At 38.5% G+C, this 23441-nt stretch overlaps 1 protein-coding gene across 2 annotated transcripts in view; it reads right to left on the bottom strand.

The window, feature by feature from the left end:
- Positions 1-23441, bottom strand: part of lrrc45 (leucine rich repeat containing 45) — a 59749-nt gene that overhangs the window by 5738 nt on the left and 30570 nt on the right. For both annotated transcript variants that reach the window (XM_020530312.2, XM_048611022.1), the window contains 6 exons: positions 22494-22571; positions 20444-20555; positions 13012-13082; positions 5819-5911; positions 4244-4336; positions 806-979 (listed from right to left, as the gene is read on the bottom strand). In XM_020530312.2, coding sequence (XP_020385901.2) covers positions 806-979; positions 4244-4336; positions 5819-5911; positions 13012-13082; positions 20444-20555; positions 22494-22571 — 621 coding nt within the window. The remainder of the gene's footprint in view (positions 1-805; positions 980-4243; positions 4337-5818; positions 5912-13011; positions 13083-20443; positions 20556-22493; positions 22572-23441) is intronic.

The raw sequence follows: 23441 nt of genomic DNA, 5'->3' as shown, positions 1-23441 counted from the left end.
CTTCCCGAGAGGACTTGTACATAACGTTTTGGGGGGTGGGGGCACTATTCTTCACGAAACTGGACATGAGCTACACCTAACAGCAATTGTGACTAGATGGAGTACCAGAAGTATGCTGCAATTTAAACCCTCATGGGTAATTATCACTCTACAAGACGGCCATTTTCCAGTGTACCATGGGGAACATTTTACAAGGGCTACCCCAAGTTGCCATTTATCTGGATGACTTACTAATAACAAGGAAGACCAGTAAAGAGAACTTGGACATAGTGCTTGAATGTTTCTCTCAGGCAGGTGTATGCCTTGGAAGGGGGAAAAATAGTGTTCCAGGTTATACCTGTTGAAAGAAAGTGAGGGCAATCAAAAGGAGCCCTGCCTCTCACATCTGTACTGGAGCTTAGGTCTTTCCTTGGGTTAGTGAATTATTCCAGGAACTCGTACATAACCTGGCCTGCATATTGGCTTTCACCTGCTATTGAAAGGGTCTGTATCGTTTCTTCCTATACTGCTTTTATTAGTGTTCCTCTTGAATCAACAGCTCATTGCAGAATTAACAGCTCAGTACTCGGGAGGACTAAAGCACTCTACAAGTGGCTCAGTGTGAAATTTAACATTTCAGGACCAGTTGTAACATTAAAATTAGTCATGTTACAAATGCAACACTACTTAATACTACTTCTTTAATTTAAAGATCTTATGTCTACGCTACGTAAATTGCTCCAGTGTTAGCCACAAAATGCAAAATCCAAAACTGATAATCAGATCCTAAGATTATAAACAAGTAAATTGCACCATTCGAATTTACCTGAGTGAGTTCTTCAATGCGGCGCTTTAAACCTTCAACTTCAAAAGTAAACTTGTTATTCTTTGCTTGTAAGTCACTGATGGTTTGCTTTTGCATAGTACATCGATTTTGGCATTCATCACGTGACTGGCTAACGAGATGAAGTTTCTCTTCAAAGCTGACCAATCGCTCTTGCTAAAGTACAGAAGAAATTCAAGGATAAATGGAAAAATAATACTCAATTGCAGTGTTAAACACTGATTCTGGACTGATCACACTTTACCTGAAGTTACTAGGAAACAATCAGGTTGACATTAGTAGTGCATTGCTCTCGAACTAATTTCAGTTTCATCTTGATGGACACCAGTCTTCAAAGCAGTCCATCTTGTACATAGGGCACCAAATTACTTGTTTTTGTTTTTTTTTTTTTTTTTTTTTTTTTTTTCAAGAGTAACACTTTTGAAGGAAGGCTGAATTGTCCACGTCTTGTCTAAACCTGCACACATGCTCAGATCTGAATTTTGGCAAATTTAACACCCTTACGGTAAAAGTTTAAAGTTAAACACATGAAATGAAGTTCATGTTGCAGCTGAATTTTACTTTCCACTCCCAAATCTAATCAATATCTTCTCAGTTTACAGGTGTGATATAATGTATAAAAAAAATCAAGCAATTTATATGTTAACATGACCTGGAGTAGTGAATTAAAAGGAAAACATAGGACTTTCATGATGATATCAAATGAAGTTGGATCTGACAAATAAGAAGCATGGTGAAAAACTGTAGAACAATAGAGATTGCGGTGAAGTGGGGGGAAAAGGACAAAGGCAGTTGATGCAATAGATGTTGCAAAATGTGAGGTAATTAATTTTGAAAAGAAGGACCCAGAACTTTCTTGATCCCATTTACTCCTTTCAAGGCTGGTTTTTGCAGATGGAAATTACTCGTGTCCTTTTGCTTATGCCCAGAAAATGGCTTTGTGATGTCAATACAGAAATGATTATAGCACAGAAATAAGAAACTGTCTCTTCTTTGGAATAGTAGAATGGGCTGTCTCTCACTATCCAAGCAGGTGGTAGATATGGAGATAGTGGGAACTGCCAATGCTGGAGAATCTGAGATAACAAGGTGTAGAGCTGGATGAACACAAAGGTCCAGACCCGAAACGTCAGCTTTCCTGCTCCTCTGATGCTGTTTGGCCTGCTGTGTTCATCCAGCTCTACACCTTGTTATCTCAGGTGGTAGATATGGTTTTGTTTAACTTGTTGTCTGACACGTCTAGTGCAGCATGCCCTCAAGAAGCAACATAAACATTGTACGCCATTTTAAACAGGCTGAAGTTTAAGAGTATAAAACAGTGCTGGAGAAACTCAGCAGGTCTGGCTGCATTTGTACACAGAAACAGTTAATGTTTGAGTCCAATTATGATGATTCTTCTTAACTTAGTACTGTGTGCTCTATTATAGGGGAATAATAAAAGGTGCAGGTTTGATTCATTTGTTTGTGAACAAGGCTAGTTGGCTACAGTCACAAAGGACTAGGTAAATTGAGGATTTGAGAAATGAAATGATTTCTTAAAAGAACTTGGTTGTGAAAAATTACAACGAGGTAAATGATTATTCTCACTTTCTAATGAACAGGAACCAGGGAGCAAATATTGTAAACATGTCCTAAATTAAGGTTGTGAAAAGGTAACATAATTTGGAGATTATTTAAAAAAATAAATGCATAGAACTGTTAGAATTTGATTGCAAATAGGTGCCCAAAGAAGTTTAAGAATAAGGTGATTATGATTGGGCTCTTACCTCATTACTATGATATGACTGCAGAAGCAGTGATACAAAAAACAAATTCCTTCAATTATAAAATATACTAATTCTAGTAATTTTGCTCATTTTAACTTTGCAATTTTTGGTAGCCATGTAAGCCCCTGAAAATGTATGAGCTTTAGGATTAAGGATAGCCACTCAGTCTGTTTGAAAATTAAATTTGAGGTAGATTGTATAGTGTTTAAGGTGATTTGTGAAGCACTGAGCACAGTACAGCTTGCTAAACTAACATTTCCTCACTCCTTTTGGAATCTGTGTAGCTAGTCTGTTGAGAAGCAGACACAACTGAGATGTTAGACATTTGTATGATGTTGTACTACAAATAAAAGGCAATGAAATAATGTCAGAGCTATTATGCCATTAGTAGTCCACACAAGTCACTTGTATATCATAACTCCAGTAATCTGAACAGTTACAGCTCACAGTATAAGACATGAACAAGCATGAAAGGAGCAAAAACACTAGTAAAGAGGAAGTATTCAAAGGTTAATTATATTTGGCTTTTAGAAGCAGGAGCACTGTAGGAGAAAGGACCAGGGAAGAAATCAATTCTACTACTTTAAATGCTGAGAAGCAATTAGGTAGGATGGGATACAGTTCGATAAGTCTGGTGTTACAAAATTTTTGCGGCTGTCTTGATGGTGGATTTAGTGTCATTGGTTATTCTTGCATTTAAATGCTCAGGTATATGCAATGTTGCTCAATGTCTGAATATCAGTACAATTCCTTTGACCTCAAGGATATGCATGTCTTGCTTGTATGTTTTTCCAGCTTTTCAATAGGTAATACATTGAGAATACTTTTACAGCAAATAGAGTAACAGTTATCAACTAAACTTGTTCCATCCATCTTTCAACCTCTTCAAGAATATGAAATAAAAGTTAATCTAATTGATCCCAGGCTGGAGAACTAGCTAACTCTTGCTTTAGTTATCACAACATTCAGCCAGACAAAATTCACAAGGGCTGTTAGCCCCAGTTTTACAATTCATTGCCAAGGCCCTTTTGCCTCTGCAGGCCGAGTGGACTGACCAGACCTCAAGTGTTATAGCATTCTTTTTGATGCTCTGACCAGAGGGAACAGATGAGTTGTCCCTCCTAGATTCTTAATCACTGGATTTCCCATCAGGCTAGCCCATAAAATCAGTTACTTCCCTGCCACAAAAATGGCTTCTGAACAAATTACATTGGTCAATACCTGGGTGGAAGTCATTTCAACAGGGAGATTAAAAAATAAACATCGTAACCACTAGAGCATCAAACTTCCATGAAATACTATGGTGCTTAATCTGAATTTGAATTTATGGTTCTGAACTTGACTGTTTCATGAAGTTAACTAGTTGAGATCTGCATTAAATAAAATAAGAAAATTGTTAAAAGTAACATTATACTGAAACATGTTTTGGGGAAAATTGTCAAGTCTTCCAAATGGATATCTAGATTCGACATAATTAGGAATATTGGGGCTAATTTGAAATAAGGTTCAACAATTTAAAGTAGCAGTGGCTCAAAAGCCCAAATTGAGGAAATGAGAAAGGGATTATAGGCAATAAGAAAAGAGAGACAGAAAAATATGAAATTTGGAAAAGTATGAAGTCTTTGAATGCCCTATGTTTGTAGTTTTTTGTTACCTCCTCCAATCGAATTTGGTTCTTCATTTTTATCAACTCCTCTTCAGCTAGTGCTCGATGAGTTACAACAGATGCCTTTAGATGGCTCAGCTCCTGTCACAGAACACACTTTAGGATGTTAAGCTTAATTTCTCAAAACCAATTAAAGTTACTAAATGTACTCATTCAAACATGTTTAATAGCTGAGTCCCCAACTTTCCTAAAAACATACTAAACTTCAATCTCAAGGCAACAAAAACAACTGTTCAATGCTTTTTATAGTCATATTCTTAGTTACAATTCAGGTTTTCCCCAAAATTCATAATTCATACTGGCAAAGATAATTTCTGGAAACTTATGGTTTATAAACTTAAGATTTGCACCCTGGTGCACAACACACTGGACAATGTCAAGATTAGTGAATACCTTTATTAATAATGTTTTCCACCTAACAATTTAACTGTAAAAGATGATAAACAAAACACCATTTGGTTAATACTAATTACCTCTGGCAATCTAAGTTGTTTTTATTTCATTACATTTTAATCAAGTATAACTATTAAGAAAACAAGTTTGATTTACTACCCTGCAAAATGGATGGATTTTTTTACAAATTTGCTTTTTCTGAGCCTGTTTTTCTTCAAACTAGCTGTTTGCAATTGATCATCAAATTTATATGCATTCTGTATAGCATAAGATAAAATAGTGCAATAAAATCTGTATTGTAGGGCATAAGAGAAGAGTAATAGATGCCTCCTAAGCTGTGTCCATTGAAACATTTGTTATTTAACAGGCTGTGAAGCTGCTTTATGCCTTTAGCTTAAAATAAAGATCTCTCTCTTCCCTGGCATTGTGCACTGTATATCAGAGGATTATCACTTTTTAAAAAATGAGTTAAATTAATAATGCAGTTACTTTGCAGAGACTTCAAATATTGCTGCATGTATTAACTGGTGTTCATTAATTAAATCTAAATCGTACAAGCTCATTCAGCTAAAGTTGTTATCTTGTACATGAACATTGGCCATCAGATTCCTACCTAGAAATTACAGCCAGTGAGAAAATATCATCCAGTGGCATATTACATATGGTATAACACTAATACAGTAAGTCTGATATCTAAGAAGCATTAGTACTGTATTCCTAGATTGTAATCATGATTACTTGGAAATGAATCTCAATGAGCAGAGTTGGTTTTTCTTGTGAGCTACTGGGTGAAGTAGTATCTCCAAATTATAATGTAGTGCTTATATTCTTAACCAATAGTCCAATGTCTTAATTAAAAACCTTTTCAAAGACAGCTTTGTACTGTAAACAGATCCTTTTGGGAACTGATTGAGACTTTCAATCTCACTTCAATCATGATTCCTTATTTACTTCAAGTGATGTGTGCTTGCTTGTTCAATTGGGCAAATCAAATGCAAGACATTGCACCATAATGAATTATGGGATAGCAATAAACAGACTGATATGAATTTATATAGTAGCTTTCAGGACACTTCAATTAAGTACTTTCGAATGGTGTAATGTTTTAAAATAGAAGTTAGTATCTATTTACTTGTTTCATATTTTACCATGTAACTGTTGTTCACTCACTGTTTCTAGCTGAATTCTAATATTTTCAAGTTTCTGAATTCTGTCTTGCAGACACTGCTCATTCTCTTGCATCTGTAAGTTCATGTGCTCCACCTGAAAAAAGGCAGGACATAAGATGCTGAATGTTCTCCAATCAAACATCCTGCATTGTAAGTATACTCAGTTCTAACTGCCATATTTAGCATGACGTGAGACTTTACTCCTTTACTTAAAAGTGAGAAATGTGTTTCCTGTCTATAAAACACTAACAGGGGTTTTCACCATTAGTAAGACTACAGGATGAAACGTCAGGTCACAAGAACCAAGGCCCCTTCAGAGCTGTAACTGGCTTTTGACAGCTGCAAAGCCTGCTCACTTGTAAACAAGGAGCAGCAGACCTTTAGCTCCCTTGAGCCGACTTTGCTGTTTAAGTCATGGCTAATCTGACTAACTATATAAAATCAACATTCTTGCCTATCCTCATCTATCCACCTCTGCTTTTTTTTTTTAAGAACAAAACTTCCTCCTTCTGGCAGTGAGTATGGCTTAATCATGAGGCCAATTTCTTGGTACAACCACTTCAGACCAACTGGTCAATGACTCACCCCCACCTCCACTTTCATTCGGAGGTCACAAAGTCTGAGGCATTAAACTAGGATCAGATCTTAAAATTCAGGAAGCACCACTGTAACCTCTTTAGTCTGGAACAATGGGACCAAAAATTTTCTAGATTTTTTGGCTTTTCAGGATTACAGAATCATGTTAGAATGCCTGCCTACATTGGAAATAAAACACCACTGATATTACTGTTTTATGCTTTTGGTAAATATTTATAAGATTATAAAGCTGTAAGAGAAATTGTTCCCATTATCTACTCTATCCTCCAGCTTTGTCTGTGTTGTACTAAAACAATGCCATCAGTAGGTTGCTCAAAGAATTTCTCTACAACTGACACTGTAGATTTCTATAGATCTATTTCTATTGGATTTCCACATGAGGTTACAACGTGCAGCCACCTGCTGGTACCTATACTGAATCTCTAAACTAAAAGATTACCTTTGCCTACAGAAAGAATGACTGACCATTCTGCGTGACCACCAACCATCCTGGGCTTCACTGGACTGCTCATATTTTAAAAGGAAACCCCTTGATTACCACCTTCCCTAGTTAATTAACTCCTCCATGTTGAACACCATTTAGGGGAAGCACAGAGGGTGAAAAGGGTGCAGACTGTACAGAAAGTGATTTGGCAGCACCACAACCAATGGAGCTGGCAGAGTCCTGAAGGAAGTGTCGGTTAGACTGGACCCAAGACAAGTGGTGGAAGAACCAACAAGATGGGGGAAAAGAAAAACCATAACCTCATCACCATTCTGTATATATGTGAAGTTGACAATCTTGGTAAGAGTGACCAATCTTTGAAGTCAAAGTCCTATTTTCACACTGAACATACTCTATCATATTGTGTGGCACTACCACTTAGCTAAATAGGATAGATTAAGAACAGATCTGAGAGCTGGGCATCCATAAGCTGCTGCAATTCAGCATTAGAAGCAGAATTGCATTCACCAACTTTTATTGTTTGTTCAGGGGCTACAGGCTTCATTCGCTGAGCCAACATTTACTGCCCATCCCTTGTTGTCCTTGAAAAGGCTCTCTTAAATTGCTGCAGTTCATTTAGTGCAGTGTCCTCATGGAGGAAGTTTCAAAATATTGATTCAGCAACAATTACAGAACAGCAATATATTTCAGTCTGGGTGGTGAGTGGCTTGGAGAAGAAATGCAGGTAGGTGTTCCCACGTGTCAGCTGTCCTTCTAGACTGTAGTAGTCATGAGTTTGGAAGGTACTACTTAAGAAGTCTTGATGAATTTCTGTAGTTGATACACTCTCTGTTGCTACAGTATCTTGCTGGAGGAGGTAGTGAATGTTTCGATGCTAATAAAGCAGGCTGTTTTTTGTTCTGGGTGGTGGCAAATTTTCAAGTGTTGTTCATGCTGCAATCATCCAAGCAAGTGTGGATTATTCCAACACACACCTGACTTACTCTTAAATAAAATTGGTGGACAGGCTTTGGGCCGTCAGGAGGGGAGTTTCCCACTGCAGGATTCCTTGTCTCTGATCTTCAATTTAGTTCATGGTAAATGGTAACCCCAGGATATTGATAATGAGAGAATCAATGATAGCAATACATTGAATGTCAAAAGTTGATAATTAGATTCTTTCTTGTTGGAGATGGTCATTGCCTAGCACTTTGACACAAGTATTACTTGTCCCTTGTCAGCACAGGCCTGGATATGATCGAAGTCTTACTATATCCCATAATCTCAATCTGGGCATATCCCTCATTACAATCACCATCAAACTAAGGAATCAATTCTGCAGAATGCAGGAGGGCATGCCTAGAAGTAGCACCAAAAAGTTGTGCCAACCCAGTAAAGCTACAACTCAAGAGCAGACGCAGCGTGCAATTAAAAGATCTAAACAATTTTATATTCTAAGAACCAGTCATGAATTATGGAGGACAATTAACAGGAGAAGGCAGTTCCACAAATATTCCCATTTTCAATCAGGTGAGAACCCAGAACATCAGTGCAAAAGACCAGGCTAGAGCATTTGTAATCACCTTCAGACAGAAGTGCCCATTGGATGACTCATCTCCCCTTTTCCTGAGGTTCCCAGCAACCCAGATGTCAGTCTCAAAAAAATCTGATTCACTTCACATATAAAAAGAAATGGCTAAAAAGCATTGCAAAGACTATGGTTTTAACTACACAAGTGCTGAGAAATATGCTCAAGAATGGATCATGACCCTAGTCAAGCTGTTGCAGTATAGCTACAGCACTGGCATCTTCCCATGTAGAAAATTGTCAAGTTATGGCCTGTTCTCAAAACAGAATAAATCCAACCTAACCAGTTACCATTCCATTGGTCTACTACCAATCATCAGTTAAGTGATGGAACAAGTCACTGGCAGTGAAATTAGGCAGCAATTAAACAACAAAGACCTCATCATATACTCAGTTTAATTCTAGCAGGTTTTAGCATAACCACTTGGCTCCAGACATCATTGGAAGCTTGCCCAAACAAGGACCCAAAAAAAAAAAAAAGAACTGGTATGGGAAAGTTACTGTCCTTGAGATCCAGACAGCATGTGACTGGAGTGCAGCATCAAGGAGTCCTAACAAAATTGAAGTCACTAGGAATCCATGGGAAACCTCTCCTATGCTTGGAGTCACACTAAGCACAAAAGGAAGTCTGTATAGTTGTGGAATGCCAATCATCTCAATTCTGAGTCAGCACCAGTAAGAGTTCCTCAGATTAATGTCTTGGGTCCAAGCATTTTCAGTTGCTTCATCAATGATGTTCCCTTCATCATTAGATCAGAGTTGGGAATGATGGCTAATAAGAGCACTATGTTCAGTACCATTTGTCATTCATCAATACTGAAGCAGTCCATGTACAAGCTGCCATTAAGTAGTAGCACTGAAGGGACTGAATGTTCAAGATGTGAATGGAGTGCCAATCAGGTGGGACATTATCCCTCAATTGTACTGAGTTCTTGAATATTGTTGCAGTTACATTCATCCAGGAAGTAGAGTGCACTCCATTGCACATTACTCATTCACAATTCCCAGTCTCTGAACTGCTTATATAGCCATAGTATTCATATGGTCTGTCCAGATCATTTTCTGGACAATGGTGATGCATTGAATAACAAGGGGAGATATCTAGATTCCCTTGTTTTGAAATGGTCCTTGCTTAGCTTGTGTGGCATTCACATCACACAAATGCCAGGCAATGACCATCTCCAGTAAGAGACAATCTACGAGGAGCATCCATGAGGAGCGATGGGCTATTAAGAGCTGAATTATCATAGAATAGAATCATGGAATCCCTACAGTAGGCCATTCGGCTCATCAAGTCTGCACCACTTTTCCGAAGAGCATTCCTCCCAAACCCACTCCCATTCTGCACCCTATCCCTGCAACACTGCATTTACCATAGTTAACCAATCTAGCCAGCATATCCTGGGACACTATGGACAATTTAGCATTATCAGTCCATCTTTGGACTGTGGGAGGAAACCAGAGCACCTAAACAGACAGACAGAATCTGCAAATTCTACACCGATAGTCGACCGAGACTAGAACGAAACCGGAACGAAACCCCGGTCTGTGACGCTGTGAGGCAGCAGTGTTAACCACCAAGTCACCACGCTACCCTAATACTCCAACACAATCTGCAACCTCATGATCTGGGATGTCCCCAACTCAATCATTACCATCAACGCATGGGATCAACAATGGTTCAATGGAGAGTCCAGGAGGGCATGGCAGGAGCAGCACCAGGCATATTTAAAAAATGAACTGTCAAGCTAGTGAGGCTACTAACAGGACTACCTGTGTGGCAAACAGAAAAGCAGCAAGTAATAGACAGAGATAAGTGATCTCACAACCAACAGATCAGATCCAATCTCCGCAGTCCTGTCACATCCAATTGTAAATGGTGGTAGATAATTAAATAACTCACTGAAAGACGACACTGCACAATTATCCCTGTCGATGAAAGAGCCAGCATAATAGTGCAAAAGAGAAGACTAAAGCATTCACTACAATCTTTAGCCAGACGTGCTGAGTGGATTATCCATTTTGACCTCCTCCAGTGTTCCCTAGCATCACAGATGCCAGTCTTCACTCAATTTGATTCACGCCCCGTGATACCAAGAAAGGGCTGGAGGCACTGGATAATGCAAAGGCTGTGGGCCATGACAACATTCTGGCATTAGTACTGAAGACTTGAGCTCTGGAACTTGCTACTCCCCTCGTTAAACTGTTCCAACACTGGCATCTACCCGACAATTTGTCCTGTACACAAAAAACAAGATAAATCCAACCTGGCTAATTAACAAAATAAAAACCAAAAGAACTGCAGGTGCTGTAAATCAGGAACAAAATAAAAGTTGCTGGAAAAGATCAGCAGGTCTGGCAGCATCTGTGAAGGAAAAAACAGAGTTAACGTTTTGGGTCCGGTGACCCTTTCTCAGAACTGATGGTGGCTAGGAAAACATCAGTTTATATGCAGAAAATAAGGGAGGCGGATGGGGTAGGGAGTAAACGATAGAATAGAGCCTAAGAGAGAAGAGCAGTTGGACAGACAAAGAGTCGATAACAATCAGGCGGGAGGGTGAATAGTTGTTAAGTGGGACTATTAGTAACTAACAACAGGTAGTGTGTAATGGCAGGCCATGTGGTAACAAGGCCTGGTGAGTGGGGTAGGGGGCCGGGACATGGGAGAGTTTAGGCCCTAAAATAATTCAACTCGATATGGAGTCCGGAGGGCTGCAGGGTCCCCAAGTGGAAAATGAGATGTTGTTCTTCCAGTTTGCGTTGAGCTTTGCTAGAACACTGCAGCAAGCCAGAGACAGACATGTTGGCCAGGGAACAGGGTGGTGCGTTAAAGTGGCCACGAAACGTTAACTTTTTTTTTCCATCACAGATGCTGCCAGACCTGCTGAGCTTTTCTGTGTTCCTGGCTAATTAACACCCCATCAGTCTACTCTTGATAGTCAGTAGGTGTCATTGACAGTGCTGAGCAGCATCTGCTTAGCGACAACCTACTCCGTGGTGCCCAGTTTGAATTCTGCCAGAGCCACACAGCTCCTAACGTCATTACAGCTTTTGTTCAAACATTGGAATTCCAGAGTTGAGGTGCAAGTGACAGCCCTTGACGTCAAGGCCGAATTCACTGAGCATAGCATCAAAGAGCCCTGGCAAAACAGGAATCAATGGGAACTGGGGGGGGTGGGATTCCTCTGTTGGTTGAAGTCATACCTGGCACACAGGAAGATGGTTGTGGTTGTTGGAGGTCAGTCACCTCAGCTCGAGGACATGTCTGTAGGAGTTCCTCAGGGTAATGTCCTAGTCCCTACCACTTTCAGCTACTTCAACAATGACCTTCCCTCTATCTTAAAAGTCTGAAGTGGGGATATTCACCAATGATTGCACAATTCACAACTCCTCAGATGCTGAAGCAGTCCATGTTCAAATGCAACAAGATCTAGATAATATCCAGGCTTGGGCTGGCAAACGGAAAGTAACATTCATACTAAACAAATGCCAAGCAATGATTGTCTCTTATTGGAGATTATCTAAACACCATCCCATGACATTCAATGGTGTTACCATCACTGAATCCTCCACTATCAACAGCTTAAGGGTTACCATTGACTAAAAATTCATCTGGACCACCACATAAACAGTGGCTACAAGAGCATGTCGAAGGTTAGGAATACTGCAATGAGTAACTCATCTCCAGACTCCCCAAATCCTGTCCACTATCTACAAAGCACAAGAATACTCCCCACTTGCCTGGATATGTACAGCTCCAACAACAGAAAGCCTAACATTGTCCAGGACAAGCAGTCCACTTGATTGGCACTATAATCGACAAGCATCCACTCCCTCCACCACCGAGGCTCAGTAGCAGCAGTGTACATTATCTACAAGATACACTGCAGAAATCACCCAAGGTCCTTAAGACAGCACACTTCCAAACCCACGACCACTTCCATTTAGGAGGACAAGGGCAGCAAATACCTCTGAACACCACCAACTGCAAGATTCCCTCCAAGCCACTAACCATCCTGACTTAGAAATATATTGTCATTCCTTCACTGGCGCTGGGTGAAAATCCTGGACTTCCCTCCTTAAGAGTATTGTAGTCGACCCACAGCGCGCACATTGTAGTAATTCAAGAAGGCAGCTCACCACCACCTTCTCAAGGGCAGATGGAGACGGTCAACAAATGCTGGCCAGCCAGCGATGCCCATATCCCATGAGTAAATGAAAATGTTACATGCCATTTATCAAGTCAAATCTGAAATGTTTTCAGCATTGTATTTTGAATTTTTTCCTGGCCTCACTTTTGATATAATTTCGTAATTATCTTGTACACAGCAGTCACCCCATTATCTACTTTCTCAAATCTAGCATTTAATTTTCTTGTTAATTGCTAATGTTGCAATGGACTTGACATTGTATAACATCATTATATAGTACAGAAGCTGACGTAATTGAACTTTTTAAATCAGGCAGTAGAAATAAAATTTTGGCTGCATCTGCAGTATTAGAAAGAGAGTGCTGGAAATGATGGGGATTAATATAATGCATCAAGGTGTCCTAAGTACCACTGAACAGAAGAAAGTCCAGGTTACCTCCTTCTTTCTTAATACTTCTGAATCATCCAGGAGTTGCTTAAATCTCTTCTTCTCAACTTCAAGGCGCTCTGACAGTTCAAGAAAAGGGAAATGTAATAATTAACTTGAAACATATGATAAAGACTTCAGTCTGTACAGATAAGCATACTTTAACACATTTTAAATCTGTGCATAAAAATGTCTAATTTTGCCAGTCATCGCATTTCATGTCATTTTGTTTTGAATAAGGATTTCACAGATTTCAAGAATTTGAGGTTAAACTGCTCATTAGAAACTTATTTGCTATTCTTTCACTAAACTGTGTCTCATACTTCAACTAGTTCTTCAGCTAGGAAGAGGGCATAGCCTCAAGATTAGAGGGAGCAGATTTAGGACTGAACTGAAGGAATTTCTTCACCCAGAGGGTTGTTAATTTATGGAATTCCTTGCCCAGTGAAGTAGTTGACGCTACTTCAGTAAATGTTTTTAAAAAAAAGGTAGATTTTTTTTGAACAATAAAGGAATTAAGGGATACGGTGAGAACGCGGGTAAGTGGATCTGAGTCCACGAAAGGATCAGCCATGATCTTATTGAATGGCGGAGCAGGTTCGAAGGGCCAGACGGCCTACTCCTGCTCCTAGTTCTTATGTTCTTATATCTTCAGCTAGCTTTGCTGCATTGCCACTTCTGGTTGAGAGATTTAAATTACCCTCACCGTAAAAATTACAAAAGAACAAACAATTGCTCCCACAAGCAAGTTGCCAGCATAACTATTGGTCAACTACATTATTGATAAATGCTGTATTGAATCAGTGAAATTTTAAGAATGTGAATACTTTAAGATTTTAGTGAACATCTTTTATGTCTTTAAACTGGTAGTCACAATATAAAATTGTAAATTGAGAAAAACCATAGTGGTAACTACCTAGAAAAGCAGTAAAGCATCCAAGTACATGGCAAATTATAGTGATTATTGTTCAGTTCAAAATGCACTTTGAGATGCATTATACAAAATCTACGTGCCATACTAACACACTGATCGGACACAGTTCTAATTTATAAAATTGTTCCTCACTGAATGGACTCTGAAATTAGAATATATTAACTAGTCAGCTGAATAGTAAGAGTCATACAGCACAGACTTTTCAGTCCAATCAGTCCATGCCAGTTTCCCCCAAACTAAACTCGTTACACTTGCCTGCATTTGGCTCATATCCCTCTAAACCTTTACTACTCACGTACCTGTCCAAATGTCTTTTAAGTGCATCTACCACATCCTCTGGCAATTCATTCCACATGCAAACCACCCTCAACTCCATTCCTGGCAACATCCTGTTTTTTTTTAACCCTCTCCAATAGAATGGCGACCAAAACTGTACGCAGCACTCCAAAAGTGGCCTCACCAACATTCTGCATGACTTCAACATGACATCCCAACTTTGATACTCAATTCTCTGAGCAATGATGGCAAGCATTAAGAGAATAAATTATTCTTGTAAATTCTTCAAGAATATACCCAGATGAAAACGTTCTTAACAATCGTTCCTTATTGGTTTTATCAAAGGCTTCAATATTTCATCATTATTTCTCCTACAAAAATTCAAGTACTTTTGCATTTTCAGTGCTAAGAACATTTTGAATCATTCAACGGAAGAGAAGAGTATACTCTTGGTTACAAAGATACAGTCACTGAACAGTCATTTGTTTCACCTCTGAACTCCCTTAACGTTTTGATACTTTATAATTCTATTCACCAATAATATGTTTAAATTTCAACACTTTTTATATAAGTGAGTGTTGGACCTAATGGACTAGGAACCAAAGTTAACTGGCCCTATCTCAGAAGATTTAATTTCAGAATTTTGTTTCTATTTTATAGGAAGTTATTGATGGAACTAAGGATACGTTAGAAAGATTTTCAAATTTCACACAAGATTTCTGCAAACTTAGAATCTGTGCAAGAGTTTTTGAATCTAGATGATCCAAATTCTGCTGCATTCATCAGCATATTTAGTTTAGTCTTTTACTGTGGCTAACTAGCACATTCCAAGATGGCAGCAGAGTAGGGCTCCTCAGCCGGGGCTCATCCACTCCATCCGTTTCTTTCCTTTTTTTTTCTTATTTCGTATTTTTATCCCCTTCTTTATTCTTACCTCCCGCCCTTGAGCATCAAGAGAAGTCACTGTGGACTCCCAGCCTCGAAAGCTGAGGTGAAACCACAATAGACTCCCAGCCTCAGCGAAGACTTCTAGCCTCGAGGTGAAGCCTGGTGCCAGTACGGTCTGGTTGGAAGGACTGTTATTCTGAACTTTTATTTCTTTATTTTTCTAATTCTTTTTCCTAAGAATATGTACTTAAGACTAAACTAAATATGCTGATGTACCTTCGTACCTAAGACGGTGCCGTAAGTGGTAACTTGTAGACTTTTCACTATACTCATGTGAGTTCATGTGATAATAAAGCTAATTCTAACTCTAATGAAATTCTACTGCATAAAATAATTTGTCTAACTTCCTTTTTATCCTATTGGTTACTTCTTTTTCTCATCTAAATATTCCATTTACCAATAGCCTTTTAAAATGGAAATAATTCCAAATTGGCCAAATTTCAAATACCATAGAATCAGAGAGTTGGATAGGAATCTTCTGCTGGAGGCCACCATCTTAGAAATAGACTTAGGTTTCAACTCATTGACCTAGAGCTCATTCTGGCTCCTATCCAAACCGCAGCCTGATACTGTCAATGATCTATAACTCTTACATGCACAGTCTGACCTGAATTCCGATGTACAAATTTTTTACACATTTCTCCCATCTTCACGTTAGCACGGGACGCTCATCCACTCCAAACTACTAATCCCTGTCCCATCACAATTCCTAATCTAGAATGAGTATAACTGTAAACCTTGGGATTGGCCTGTGGCATCTATTTGGATGCTTCTTTCCAGACCCTCAATCCTGCAAGTGAATTTGTGAAGATGCACTTTGGCAGGAGTGTCCAACTGAAGAAGCCAATGGATCACAAATAATTCACATCTTGGCAATCTAATCTTTTAAGTTTAGGCAATTCAGTTCTACTTAAAATTATTTTTTCCTTCACTGCTTCATCTGGTTTGAATGTTGTGGACCTGGAGGTTTAAAAGAGGCCATCCTTATTACTGTGAACATGGTTGTGCAGTCACTTCAATCTCATCAAACTAGCTAATTCAGAGGTGCCTTCCACATTGTTTAACTGAGATTTTCTTCTGGTGGTTCAGGCAGCTACTTAATCATAAGCTTTTATTTCCTCCCCAAACATACTCAACACTAAGTCAATTCTTAAGCATCATATTTAATGAAGGAAGTAAAATCAATCTACTGTTTTATCTGCAATAATCATAAGGATTTTGTATACCTTTTCATCAGCTAAAGATAGGACGATATTTAAAGAAACAAAACTAAATTTCACTGTGAAAGTTATAACCTGTGGCACACACTGTTCATTGACAATCCAACTGGATTTATTTAAAATTATTACTCTGAGAAACAGTTGCTTCATCATTAGGAACCAAGTACAAATTCAAATCAGACTGCCCATATTCATTTGCTGTTAGTTTTAAGAGTGCTATATTAAATTAATATTACACATCCTCAACAGTTCTGTAACAATACAAAATCCACACATTGAAATTACCAAATTGTAAATAGTAAAAAAAGAGGGTGGCTCTGTTTCTAATCATGCTATATCTTTGAACGGAGCACTTGGTGGAGACAAATGGTAAAGGTTTTTTCCCCCCAGGACAGCATGTTAATCAATCACTGCCCATAAACTGAAACAATCCCAAAGTAAGAATCTACTAAGTTGATAGTTATCAGGCAAATGACTTTGTAAGGAAGTAACGCACGGCACAATAAATGTTAGAGAATTCGAAAAGAATTTTAAAATCCTCTCCCGATTTGTTGATCCAAGAATCTTTATACTTTGTTTCCTGCATTTTTAACGCAATCCAGTCGCATTTATCTGAGACCAATATTAAAACAGTTATATATCCGCTGTTAGGTTGTTCAGCAATTGAACAGCTGAAGCATTAGTAAATTTGAATAGTAATGTTGTTGTCATTTATGTCCTATTCTTTCAGTTTTAATCTAATCCACTCTTCTTGTTACTGGACTACCCAGGTATAAAAATTAGATTTTCTTCCATTTTTAGTTTATAACTACACATACAACATTAAAAAAAATCAGAATATACGAAATTACTGCCGAATCTGAATGTAGAAAATACACTGCATCATTTATACAGATTTTTGTTTTGCACATTGAACAATACTTTTCAACAATTCATAGATTCATAGAGCAAGGCCAATGGATGGCAGGATTGAATTATGCCCGCAAATATGCCAGCTGTATTTGCGAACATGCAAAATCTTATTTGCATTGAACAATGATTTTATGTAATTACTCTCAGTTTAAATTCTGAAAGTATACCAATTCATCAAAGCTGAGATGGTTTCTTTTTGTCATTTATATAAATGACTTACATTAGAGGTGTGGTTAGCAAGTTTGCAGAGGACACCAAAATTGGAGGTGTAGCGGACAGCGAAGAAGGTTACCTCCGAGTGCAATGGGATCTTGATCAGATTGACCAATAGGCCGAGGAGTGGCAGATGGAGTTTAATTTAGATAAATGCGAGGTGCTGCATTTTGGAGAGGCAAATCAGGGCGGGACTTATACAGTTAATGGTAACACTCCTCCTGGAGACTGTTGCTGAATAAAGAGATCTTGGAGTGTAGGTTCATTATTCCTTGAAAGCAGAGTCATAGGTAGACAAAACAGTGAAGAACGTATTTGGTACACTTGCCTTTATTGGTCAGTGCAAGGAGTACAGGAGTTGGGTGTCATATTGTGGCTGTCTAGGACATTAGTTAGGCCACAATTGGAATACTGCATGCAATTCTGGCCCGCCTACTATAGGAAGGATGTTGTGAAACTTGAAAGGGTTCAGAAAAGATTTACAAGGATGTTGCCAGGGTTGGAGGGTTGAGCTACAGGGAGAGGCTAAATAGGCTGAGGGGTGACGTTACAGAGGTTTATAAAATCATGAGGGGCATGGATAGGGTAAATAGACAAGGTCTTTCCCCGGGATAGGGGAGTTCAAAACTAGAGGGCATAGTTTTAAGGTGAGAAGGGAAAGATTTAAAAGGGACCTTAGGGCCAACTTTTTTCATGCACTGTATGTATGGAATGAACTGGCAGAGTAAGTACAATTACAACATTTAAAAGGCATCTGGGGATGGGTATATGAATAGAAAAAGGTTTAGAGAGATATGGGCCAAAGGCTGGCAAATGGAACTAGATTTATTTAGGATGTCAGGTCAGCACAGATAAGTTGGTCTGAAGGGTCTGTTTCCATGCTGTATATCTCTATGACTCTATATGTTGATCTATTATTTGCATGCTACTTGAAGTCAATCATAATAACCTGGCTTTTGTGTCACATCTTTCTGTGATAAACACGCAGGAGGAGAATATGTACATATATCTGATGAATTGAAGGGCACCAGTATGGGAACTGATTTGGATCAAGAATTCCTACAGGATTGATACATTTAGAATAAATTGAGTGCTGCATACTGCTGGTATTCATTCTTCCACAGATTAGTTTTAAAATGGGGACAAGTTTGTAAAAAATGGGCATTAACATGCAAGATATTAAACTGCATCCCATTAATAGCAGTTATTTCATGAGCAGATGCTGAACAGACAGATATCCAAATGTTGAATCAGGCAGCAAAAGACTTCGAGATTTAGAGATTTTAAATCTTATAGTTTAGCACAAATACCAGTTTCCACCTCATTCTTGTTTCACCTTTCTAACAGAAAGCCATACCCATGTTTTTTTTTTTTTAAAAATTAACAACCCATCACTAAATCACTCACTCTACCAAAGAATCCAGGTCTGCTTATTTTAATCAATCTGTTTAGACATATATTTTCACACCTCTAGTATAGGTGGGACGTGAACCCAGGCCTTCTGGCCCAGAGCTAGGGGCACTGCCACTGCACCACAAGAACCAAGTTTCTTTTGTGACCCACCTCTAAATTACCTGTTTACTGAATTAAACAAAAATTAGAAGCCCTGCCCACCTAGGCACTGCAACAAGAACAAGAAGAAAAGGGTAGAGAAAGAGGGAGGGGCTAAATCAGAATGGAACTGGAGGGGAAAATAATGCCAACCAGCTCTGCAGTGTCCACCTCTCCCTAAATGCATCAAAACTATTGGTGAACAACATGAGCTCCCTCTCTAAGGGCACCCGGGAAAGAATGCAGACACAAGAGAGGAAGGCAGTAATGAAGAAACAAGTTCATTTTTAAAAAATTAAACTACCATGTAACATAACTAATGGGATAGAATTCAAGTCCCATCTGCTGCAGAGATGTGTTATAAAAACTCTGAACAGGTCAATTAGAAAGCAAACAAGTGAATTGGAATTATTTCTCCACCCAGTTCCATTCTGTTTGAGCCCCTCTCTCCTGGCTCAGAGGTAGGGTCACTATCACTGCACGAGGATATATTTCTAATCAAACTGCTCAGAGTTATTCTTACATACCCGTGGAGCAAGAGCAGATTGAACCCAGACCTTGCAGCTCAGAGGTAGGGACACTGCCACTGTACCACAATAAAATATCCAATGAGCATCATCTGTTCTCTAACTCTGAAGCGGTTGACCCTCTTATGCTGCAGTAGTAGTGTCCCTATACCTGGACAGGAGGCTTGGGTTCAAGTTCCACCTGTTCCAGAGGTGTGTAATAACATCTATGAACAGATTGATTAGAAAAATAGGTTGATCCTTAAAGGGAGAGGTCTTATGGTAAACTGATAGGGTCCCTACCTCTGAACCAGGATTCAAGTCCCACCTGCTCCTGTTGTTATGTATAATAATACCTCTGAACATGCTGATTACAAAACCGTGACCCTTAAAAGGAATTTGTATTTCTAACACTGACACAGGTTGGGACTGTATAACTCACTAGCTTCAGAGAAGGTCTTTGAATGCTTCACGTTAAGTTTAAAGCAAATTTAGATCACAGAAAATATTGAGTTACATCAGGTCAGTAATTAGTAAGGTTAGAGAACAAATAGTTGTCTGTTTTATTTTAAATTCAGTAATGAAAGTTTCCTTTTACAAGTATAAGGAAAGAGGAAAGCATTGCTGGAACTCTTAAGCTAGGTGCGGAGATAGATCTGTGTTTCACTGGACTTACTGAATTATAGATAGGCCACAAAGGATTTTTCAATATGCACCTATTTTTACCTTGTACCACGAAGAAGTTTTGTTATGCACTTGCCTCACAAACTAAAAAGCAGAAGATAAATTATATACAATCATGGATAACCATAATCTCTTTTATAAAGACACTGAAAATACAACTTCTCCAATTATTTCTCTCAAGATTCAAGTTAGATTACCCTCAGTCTGGACTATTCTCTGCTTCATCTCAGCAGTCACATTGACCAATTCTTGTTTCAGGTGGCAAATCTGATCATGCTGGACTTTACATCTTCGCTCCAATTCATCCATCTGTTTGACAAGCATACAAAATAAACATCTGCTATAAATTCAGGGAGTGACATTGTAGGTGAAGACTATGCACCATCATTGCACTGCTACATTATTTAGAAGAAGCAGTTTTGACAAATATAAATTTTGATGACTGAAGTAAAACAATAATTTAGTTTTACATGCAGACAATTGGTGTATTTTCCTTTGACAAAGATCTTTGGATACAATGCAACTGCTTTTAGAAAGTTTTAAATCTTCCGTATGAAGGCACAAAAAGCATTATTTAGGAAATGCCAATCTAAAAGATTAGTGGAGGTTCCAAATCCATGGAGTTAAATCATCATGAGAAGCCAGGTCTCTATCTCGTGCCTCAGAACTGACCATGGACATGAGCTGCATCCTTTCTCAACATCTTGCACAATAACAGCTGAAAACAGGTACTTTCAACTCCATTTGTTTCAATAATTATATACTCTTCTTTTCAAGCTTCAATGGCTAACTGAAAGAAATTTGCCCTTCAAAATATATTTGACTTTCCAAAAAAGAACAATGATTTATGTGATTTAAGATTTCAGTGTCACAAAATTGGTGTCTGGACAGAAAAAAAAAGGGTAAAGCATGGACATTTTGTTTCTGGCAACTCAGATGACAGGGTGATAATGAAGGGAAAAATGAAAGAGACCCTGTGGATTACAGAAATGTAACTTATTCATGGGCGCAATTAACATAGAAAGCAAGTGTGGAGCAACTCATGGATACACACCAAAGAGACAAAAAACTCAGATAACACATTGTTGTCCTTCCCCATCAACCGCATACAGGCATTAACCAAGTACTTAAAAGCACCTGGAGTTGTTTCTCTGGAGCAGTGGACGGTGGGTAATGATTGAGAAGCATAATATGGAGGGGCACAGATAGGGTAGACAGGAAGGAACTTTTTTGTTTTGGTGGAGAGATCAATGACCAAGGGCATAGATTTAAGGTAAGAGGCAACAGATTTAGAGGGGTTGAAAGGAAATTTTATTTTATCCAGAGGGTGGGAATCCCAGAATTCACTGTCTGTAATGGTGGCAGAGGCAAAAACCCTCATAACATTTTATTATTTAAGACATAAACATGCAATGCCAAGGTATACAAGGCTATGGAGTGAGTTCTGAAGAATAGGATTAGAATCATTAGGTGCTTTGTTTTTGACTGGCACAGACTCCGAGGACGGAAGGGTCGTTTTCTGTGCTGGGGGCTTCTATGACTCTATTACCTGAAAGCCTAAAAGAGAACAAATAGAGATACAAAACATTTAATTTCACATTGACAATATGTTCCAAATTAATATCTTCATGTACTCACCAAGCAAACAAAACAATCCTAAATCACATCTTTCAGTTCTGCTCCCCATGTTGTTTCATTCCCTATTCCATCTTCCACCTGAATCTAAATTAGGAACAACAACTAGAGCTTGGAATATCAATAACTAGCTAAAAATGTTTTTGATTCCTTAGAACACTTTGGGACACATTCCAAAGTTCTCACTTTCCCTTTTGAACATTGCAATACAAGTTTGAGAGCCAGGAAAAGGTCTTATCTGAGTAAACTTGCACGTAATTTATGTAATAAAGTGTAAGCTTCAAAAATCCTAGATCCAATATAATTTAGTGCAACTAATTATTTCAGGAAGAGGATTTTTTTTTTTTTTTTTTAAAATTTATTTGTGGACAAAATGTGGCCATTGCTGGCTATGCTGGAGGTGGTAGTGGTGAGAAAAAAAAAAGTGTCACAGTTTTAAATGTTCCACAAATTTTGCACAGTAACAGTTAACAGAATGTCTCAATTATGAAAACGGTATTTTTATTTGTCTGCAAGAACATCCTAGCCAAATAGATGTATTCCATAACACATCCAACATGCAAACTTAATTTCTCATACCTGTAGACAATCTGATGGAAAGATGATATGTACCTTGTTTTTGAGTTCCATGTTTTTTCCATTTGCTGCATTTAACTCCCTAGCCAGCTTTGCTTCTCGATTACATGCTTCCTGATGGGGAAAACACATTTCTTCAGTTTATAAATTTTTGGTTAGGATAAAAGGCCAAGAATCAATTATACCACTTTCAGATACATTTTCTGAGAGATTAGTAGTGATTCCTCTAAAAAAATACAGGTTAGGCTTCTTAATGTTCAGTGCACTCAATATACATGGGGTACATCAAAAATGTCTTGGACCTGATCAGTAAATTTAAAAATACTCTGTAGCAGGAAATAGACAGGTGTTCCAGCTGCATATTTTCGGAATTCACTTGAAAATGTCAGCTGTAGCAGCAGCTGCAGGAACCACAGTACGCATTACAATCTTTGGAATGTTTCCGCCCACTAGAAACCTTGAAAATTTGATCCCTTCCAAATGGTTTTGATTTTTACATTTGTGCCAATTAACAGGCACCCAATGCATTAAAATGTTCAATTAAAAGCACAAAATAAATCTAAAGTACTGTTCAAGTGGGAAAGGTTATAGTTCATGATCAGATTTGAAATGCAAGCATTTAATTGATACACACACCATGTGCCAACATGACAATTTTTCACTGCGGTTCTAAAGTTTTAGAACAATAAAACAACTATGCTCTCAAACATTGAGGCCTCAGGTCACTGTGATCAGGCTTATTTTGTACTAGAAGCAGAGCACAGGAGGAGGCAATTCAGGCTATCAGGCCAGCTTAGTCCTTTGAAAGTGCTATCTAATTAGTTTAACTTGTCTGTTCTTTACCTATTGCCCTTAGAATGTTTCCTTTTCAATGGAATATATTTTTTCCAACTATTTTAAATTTGTCAGGGCACACCTCTGTGGCTATCACTTCCTGGTAGGGAAGTGAGGAGGGTTTTAAAATGTGGACCTTCTGGCCCAGCG

The sequence above is a fragment of the Rhincodon typus genome, chromosome 23 (genome assembly GCF_021869965.1).
Source record: "Rhincodon typus isolate 14 chromosome 23, sRhiTyp1.1, whole genome shotgun sequence".
Classification (NCBI taxonomy): Eukaryota; Metazoa; Chordata; class Chondrichthyes; order Orectolobiformes; family Rhincodontidae; genus Rhincodon; species Rhincodon typus.
The sequence above is the reverse complement of the archived record's forward strand: the minus strand, read 5'-3'. Positions and strand labels throughout refer to the sequence as shown.